Source organism: Elaeis guineensis, unplaced genomic scaffold (genome assembly GCF_000442705.2).
Source record: "Elaeis guineensis isolate ETL-2024a unplaced genomic scaffold, EG11 Super_Scaffold_31900, whole genome shotgun sequence".
Lineage (NCBI taxonomy): Eukaryota > Viridiplantae > Streptophyta > Magnoliopsida > Arecales > Arecaceae > Elaeis > Elaeis guineensis.
Window position 1 is genome coordinate 3,426,898 of NW_027332420.1, and position 8,420 is coordinate 3,435,317.

Sequence of the window (8,420 nt, forward strand, 5' to 3'; positions counted from 1 at the left end):
ATTAATTTAAAATTTTAAAATTTATTTTTTTTATTTTTTTTTTTTTTAAAAAAAATAGAAAACATCATTTTGAATGGCATTTTTAAAAACGTCACTCAAAATGGTGTTTTTAAAAATACCATTTTAAATGATTTTTTTTTTTTTTTTGAACGACGCCTATGTGGAAAAATATGGGTGACGTGGCATGGAGAAAACGCTATTCAAAATGATATTTTTTTATATTATTTTAATAAATAAATTAAAATTTATATTTTTTATATAAATAATTTTTTTTTATTATTATTATTATTTAGGAAAAGAGCTCTGTACGATGTTTCCATGGGCGGCCCCCACGAAGTAACCTTCGATTCCCCCGCCCCGCTTTTTTTTTTTCGGTACAAATGATGTGAGGAGCGGAAGGATTACTCCTCTATCTCCGTTCCACCTATCTATCCTACAAATCCGCCTCCCTCCTCGCCGTCTCGCTCATCGTCGTCATGGGGACCGTCGAGGGCGTCCGGCTTAGCCACATCGCTAGGGAATCCTCCGACTTGGAACGTCTCGCCAATTTCTATCAGGAGGTAGACTGTAGACCGACGCAAAAGAGATAAAGCCTTCATCTTTTTTCCCTTCCCCAACCAGTAGATTGAACTGAAGATATTTTCTTCTCTTCTTCTTTCAGGTGCTGGGGTTTGAGAGGATAGAAGCCCCCAAATTCGCGGAATTCGAAGTGATATGGCTTAGTCTTCCCTTTAACCCCTCCGTTGCCCTCCATCTCATCGAGAGGAACCCCCAGTCCAAGCTCCCGGTAAGCCCCTACGGCAGCAGCTCATCGTCCCCTCCGTCCACCGTCGCCGATCCCCGTGCTCTCCCCCGGGGACATCACCTCGCTTTCTCCGTCTCCAATTTCGACTCTTTGGTCCGAACCCTCAAGGCAAGTCTAGTCTTCTAGCCCCTCCTCTCCTATGCTTTGTAAAGTCCCTGAATTCTTTGTTAGTTAATTCCTTTTTCTTTTCTTCTTTTTTTTTTTGAAAAATTTTTTAGGAAAAAGGGATTGAGACGTTTGAGACGATCCAACCGGATGGTAAGACGAGGCAGGTCTTCTTCTTCGATCCAGATGGTAAACTCTTTCTTTTCCGCTCTTTTTTTTTTTTTTTTTCCCGTTTTGCACCTTGTGTCTGCTCTTGATATTTGTTCAATTAGTTGGGATTTCTGCAGGCATAACCACAGAGACTTAGTAAGGATTTCATCCTCTTTTTGTTTGAAAATTAGTTTTCATGGAACTATCTAATCTTCGATTTGGAGAAAATAATACATTTTTTTTTCCTTTTCACTATGATCTGTCTGATGTGATTTAAGAGATTGGGTAGTAGAGGTCTGTGAAATCCCAACTTCACTTAACAAATAACAGCTTAATTTGATTTCACCTTTTCAAGGGTGGTGGAATTTGATGAATTAGTGGAGAAGACAGGACAGAGCCATAGAAACAGATGTCATTAATAGTATTTGACAATTACTTTCTTCGTTATGAACACACAGTTGTAAGAACCAGCACATTGTTTTATCAATTTTATTGTATTATTATGGTATTATGATCAAAAGACCTATGGCGTTAAACTTTAACTGTTGTGTATTTCTATTATTGGTTGGAAAGAAGTTGAAGAGAAGAAAGAAATAGGGGAAGGGTAGGAGTAAGAAAGATGGACAAAAGGAATGGAGGAAGTTGAAGTAGTAAAAGGTAAAAAACAGAAAAAGATAGGGAGAAGAGGAGGAGACGATATGAAGAAAGAAAGGGTTTTAATACTTTTTTTGTTTGTCTTGACCCATCCTTATCTTGAAAGAAAATAGGGAATTAAAAAAGGGGTTTAGGCTGGGTGAAGAGAGCATAGCGAGCAAGCGAACCTAACATAGTTTCTTAGGAACCAAGGTTGGGCGCTCCTGAGAGCATGCCCATTGCCTAGTTCAAATGGGTTAGAATGGGAGTTATTACAAGGTCATAACTGCCTTGTGTAGTTATCGTAACTCCCATAAGCCACATCAAAGCCCTGCAATAAAAGAAAGGGATCAAAAATGAGAGAGATCGATCAAAGCAATCTCCTCTCCTCTCTTATATATCTCTCTCTCTCTCTGCCATCTCTAAACATAATGGACTCTTGGATTGTGAGAAAGATTTTCTGTTTTAATTGTAAATGGACTCTAGGCCATGAATTCATGCTACAGCGAGAAAGTAGATATTTAAAAATACAACAAGGAGCTCAAAGCATCTAATCCTAGCCAAAGAAAGGTTCTAAAATTTTTTCATGGCTTGGCCATTCATAGGATCTTAGGAGTCTCTAACGGCAACTTTTCATGCACTTAATATAAAGCCTTGAGTTTCATACATTAGATAATTTATTAAGCATGATCAATCTTGGAAATTTGCAGCTAATTCTAATGTGAGATTTGAAAGAAAACCGAACACAAGTTCTATAACAATTTCAAGCCCATGTTTCTCAAATCATTTTTCTCTTACTAAATTATCCATGGTTTCCATGTATGTGTAGATCACTATAAGGGCTTTCCAAATAGTGGTTACACACCACTTTGACCTAAAAATAAAATATGGGTTGAATTTTGTTGGTCAAATCAGTGTCATGGGCTTAGGTGTCTACACCTTAGGCATTGCCCAAGGTGGTCCTGGTATTTGGCATCAACAGGGGGGACTTTGAAGGAGTCTTACCTACAATGGAGACCATGTGCATGTTGCAGCCATTGGGGTCTTCCCTTCTTCCTTCTGACCCACCCCACTTAGTTTTGAAATGGGATTGGAATAACCAATGTGTGGGACCAGGACTAATCACAATGGTTGCCACTAGGACTAGGGTGCTCTCGTGGCACCATGTAGTTCTCACTCCTTGGTGCATGGTGGCTTGGCATAAAGGCTTTCACACATTGCCCATGCTCGGTGACTTGCTCATGCCATTGCTCGTGCATGGTGATACATTGGGGAGGAGAAGATGAGGGAGCAGAGTGAAAGGAGAAGCGGGAGTCAGGGGTGAAGGCGACTAAGCCCGATTTTGCCACCAGCAGCAATAAGAAGTGGAGTCATCTTGATCGGGATGACTGCCCACTGCTGCCTTCTCTATTATCCTTGGCAATGGTTCCTTCTTCATGTTGATGCACTACATCTTAGTCCTTCAACATCAAGCCTTGTGGCATTTGGCTGAGGAGTCGCTTGCAAAGAAGACTTAAAGGGAGAGGAAGAAATCAACCATCGAAGACGCAACGGTGGTATTCTCAAATTAAAGAAATCTTGTGGCCTATTTTCCATTCTAACTACCATGCACTTAAGTGGTCTACACCATCATTGATCTGTCAGTGATGTGGCATGTGTTTATAATGCTGTGTTGATGTTACTGTGACATGATGATGATATAGCAGTGGCATAGTAGTGACATGGTTGTGACTTGATGATGACGTGACTACCACATGGCAGTGATGTAGCAGCAACATGACATAGAAGCATCTATTCCATGAGGATGACATGGCTGGGACACGACACTGACATGTCGATGATGTATTAGTGACGTGGCATTAGAATGCTTGGATCATGGGGGGACATAATCAACATTGAAACATAACTGGAGCAATAAAATGGCAGAGCCAACCTTGGCTGTCTTTTATTGGGCATCACTTTGGGCCCCATTGCTAGGGAATAGATTAAAGCAATGCAGGAATAAATGGTGTCAATGAAGGTAAACCATGTTTAGGACTTAGAAGACCTTCTGCATGGGCACCAGACGTTGAGGAACAAATAGGTTCTTAAGATCAAATTCGACGTAGATGGATCCACCAAGAGGTCCTTGTAGCTAAAAATTATACCTAGAAGGAGGAAATCGATTATGATGAGAATTTCTCTCTAGTTGTTAGGTTTGCCTTGATCCACCTTATCTAGCCATTATTGCACATAGCAATTTTGATCTCTACCAAATAGATATTAAAACTGTATTTCTTAATGGAGAACTAGATGAGGATATCTATATGGATCGACCTGTTGGCTTTGTAGCTAAAGATTATGAGCACAAAGTATGCAAGTTCCAATGATCTATTTATGACCTAAGGCAGGTATCTAGACAATAAATGCTTCGTGTTTATGGTAAATGATCTGAATGTAGTTTGCCAATCCTGTCATTATATGTTGATGACATATTATTGACCGGAGATAGCAAGGAATTAATTGATGCCACTAAGAAGTGATTATCCCCCAACTTTGAGATGAAGGACATGGGTGAAGGTAGTTATATGCTTGGTGTCAAGATCCCAAGGGATTTGTCCATGAGATTTCTTAGTTTATTTGAAGAGACTTACATCAAGCAGACGCTTGAATGATACCATTGCATAACTATAAATTCATAGACACCTTTATGGAGAAGAATTTGAGCCCAAGCCTTGATATGGGCTCTAAGACTCCTAAGAAAAGAGCGAAAATGTCAAGATTTCCCTATTCCAATGCAGTCCAAAGCTTGATATATGTTAGAATGGTACACGATAGGAAATAGATTATGCTGTTGGGCCTGTTAGCCATTTTCATGTTGATCGAGGAGTTTTGGACTGGAATATAGTCAAGAGAATATTTATGTACCTCAGAGGAACAGCAAATATATGCTACGTTATTGGGGTCAGGTTTCACGCTAGAAGGTTCCAATGATGTTGACTGGAAAGGTGACCTAGAAGTGCGCATATTGACATTAGGATTTGCATTCTTGCTCAATAATGGGGCCATATTTTGTAGTGAGAAGCAATCCTGTATAGCCTTACCCACAATGAAGATTCAGTATATATAATGTTCTTCACTAGTGAAGGAAGCTATTTAGTTAATGAGGTTCTTTAGGCATCTAGAAATTATGATCTATGCATCAGATCCTATGATCATCTACTATGATAGTATGGTTGCATGAAATTATGTCAAGGACCCCAAATATTATTGTAGAATGAAACATATACAAGTGAGATAACATTTCATTGGAGACATTGTGGAACAGAAACAAGTGCTCCTAAGAACATTTCCACGAGTCAGATGGTTACAGATCTGCTTACCAAACCCATTGCTAGGGATTTGTATGTGACACATGTCCAATCCCTAGGACTATGGCATGTGATTGTATTTCTCTAATTGACCACTTTATAATCTTACATGTTGGATAACCCATTTTCCATTAATATGATTGATGAGGTTTTTTAGTACTATTTATTTGATATAATTTTATTTTAATTACTTGTGTTTCTGGCATGATGTATGAGTTACAAATAGCACAACTAGAAATGTATTTTGATTGGTTAAAATTAGCTTAGTCACACAAGCAATCGCCTTTGGTGCTAATAGAGCGAGTAGAGATGAGACTGGTTACGCTATAAAACTAAAAGAGCAAGTTTAGCTCAAATTTTTGAAGTGTTGCTTTGGTGAGGACCAAGATGAGGCTCTTTGTGAGAGCTTCATCTAATGCTGTTGAGAGTGAGCAAATGAAGAACTTGAGTTAGGCACATGAGATGCGATTGAACTAAGACCCATATGGTGTTTTAAGTAAAGATGTACACTGTGTGAAATGGAGAATCTCTATTGTACCATGCATTTCATGTTGCATGTGGTTAATGACCAATCAAAGAGTGTGTGAATGGATCCCTGCTTCCTCACTGAGAGTTATAAAGATCGCAAATTTGATCGCAATGGTACCTTACGTGATTTTTGACTTTCACAAAGTAAAGAGTTGGTGTTATATATTCTAGTATGTTATATATGGTCATAAGTAATTTGGCCTTAAGAGACATTATTGGGAAAGCAATTAATTCAGACCCAAGAGGCATTGGGGTGAAAGGAAGGCAAATTTGAAATTGCACTACTCACGTGTATTCACTGACTTGGCAGTTATGTCCTCTTGATAAGATTGGACATAATTGTGGATACATGTGAAGTTAAAGGGTTGAGCATGGCTCTTGAGGGTTTGAGAGTTGCTTGATCTGGTGTAACTAAATGAGCCTTGGATACAGCAGCACTCTATGTTCACTTTCTTCTGTTTTTGGGGTTGATGTCTCCATTCTGGTCCTAACAGGTTTCTAGCGTGGAGCTCCAAAGTGCAGATATATTTGCCAGTTGCATTACCCATTTGTCTATATAAGCGGGATTCAGGTTGTTTTTTGGCAGTGTCATTAGGCATGAAAAAGGCATGGCCATTCCATCATGTGCAAGTGGGATATGTTAGGAACCAAGTTGGGCACCGATGAGAGCATGTCCATTGCCTGGTTTAAATAGAATCAAGTAGGAAATCATAACTCCCACAAACACCTTAACTATCGTTTATTAAAATGAGGGGATCAGATATGAGAGAGATCTATCCAAGCAGTGTCCTCTTCTCTCTTCCATCTCCTTTTTCCACCCTTGAACCAAATAGACTCTTAGGTTGTGAGAGAAAGTTTCCATTTCAATTGTAAATGGATTTCTAGCAACAAATTCATACTACAAATAAGTAGACGTTCAAGAACACAACAAGGAGCCCAAAGCATGTGATTCTAGCCAAAGAAAGGTCCTAGAAACATTGATCACGTGCTTTCAAAAGGTATGTTATCAATCTTCCTTGCTGGTTGAATATTTCATTTCCAGCGTAATTTCTTCTCTCTTTTTATTTTGATATAAAAGGGTGATAATTTTTCTTTAAAAAAATCCAGTCTGTTAATTCATTTGTAAAAACCTTACCAGTCACGGTAATGAGGATGCTGTTCTCTTCTTGAAGAACTCAAAAACATAAATGAACTATTATTCTGAATCCCACTTATGAATAGGAATTCTGAAGTTTGGAAATATTGATAAGAGAGAGGACTGTAGGATAGTCATCAGTGCAAAGCTTAGTGACTGGATATGAGGGTTTATTTTCATAGATACTGAGAACTGTATAGTATTTCACTAAAATATCCTTGATTTTGGACAAAAAGCTTAATCCTTCATTTTACTTCAGTTGGTCACACCATAGATGCATTATGATTGCCTCTAGAGCTTTTCACCCTGGATTAGGTTAGACTTTAACCATACCCCATAAAATATGTCATGTAATCTGGACCAAAGATCAATCCTGACCTCATGAATGGGTATACTTGTAGGTGCAACTTGAGCTAATTTCAATAAATGAAGTAAATTTAATTATGAAATGTAAAATAAGAACTGCGAATTTTTGTAGTCCTTAACCTACAACATAGACCACATCTGAAGAGCTAATTAGGTACAAGGTTTTACTTAAGCATACTTCATCTTGAAGTTGGGCATCTTTTAGTTTGAGTACTTGGAACTGAACACATGGTGGAGTGGTAAAATGGGCTACTAGGGTAGTTAGGAGCTGGCACGGTTGGTATAGCCTACCTGAAATGTCATGGATCACAGAATCGGAATCTGCAATTGTTTGACGAGCATGTATGATTGTGAATGGCCTCTATCTACCTGTATGGAGCCTGTTTACACCTCAAAATGCAATCTGACAAAGTTTTGTGATGTTCTATGATTGTCTAAGCTGAGCTAATCCCTCATGAATGAGTGCCGATACTGGTAAAATTTCATGAAGATGAGAAGTCAGTCAGGTTAAATTGACCTGCCTTTGTAGTTGTGTTACTTCGTGTATGCATGAATGTGCTTGCAAAGATTCTGCTAGTATTTGTCAAAACACCGTAGTTCACATAATCTTTATTTATTTATTTATTTTTGGCAAGTCATAACCTTGTAATTAATTTCAGTTTGCTGCTTCATTAAATCATGTGATGATGCATGTAATATATAAGATATTAATATTTCGTTTGTACATAAAACTGATGTCAATTTTGGTACCAATTGTGTGTAGGTAATGGCTTGGAAGTACAAAGTCGGGAAGCCTCTTAAATGTATAAATGGAACAGAACTTATATAGATATTGCGCAACCTATCCTGTTTGGTACTTGTAATCCTCAACAAGTAAACAATCAGCATGTTTTCCTGATTTATGCACTTTATGTTTTACAATTTCATATGCCCGCATCCTTCAGTGCAACACAGGTGTGCTGAATAGGAAACAGAAGGTTCATGTTAGATCCTTTGATAAGTGAGAGTGGATAAAATAAATCAAGTAAATTAAGAAAGTGGACCAAATGTAGATTAGTGCTTTTGGTCTATACTACTATTATCGAGTTGGCTTTTGTTTTCCAAATTGAAGCATTCTATGGATGACTGTCTTAAAAAAAGTGATCTCGGTCAACCGCACAGTTTTTAATGGAAGGAGAGCCGAGCTCATTTTTGTAAGTGATGTGATGGTTAATTAGAGAGTGAAGAAGACAGTGGGTAAGAAATTGGGAACCAGAGATTTATTACAAAAAAATAATTGCTATGAAATATAGATGTTTTCTATTTCTTAAAAAAATTGAGTATTTGTTCAAAATGGTATTATTTTCAT

The 8,420-nt window shown here is 38.1% G+C and overlaps 1 protein-coding gene across 1 annotated transcript; it reads left to right on the forward strand.

Moving 5' to 3' along the window:
* The first annotated feature begins 375 nt into the window (after positions 1-375).
* On the forward strand, positions 376-7,993 carry LOC105035424 (glyoxylase I 4). Its single transcript, XM_010910970.3, has 4 exons — positions 376-560; positions 662-913; positions 1,024-1,099; positions 7,836-7,993. Exons 1-4 carry the CDS (start codon positions 477-479, stop codon positions 7,871-7,873), a joined length of 450 nt encoding a protein of 149 aa, XP_010909272.1. The 5' UTR covers positions 376-476; the 3' UTR covers positions 7,874-7,993.
* Positions 7,994-8,420: the final 427 nt, after the last annotated feature.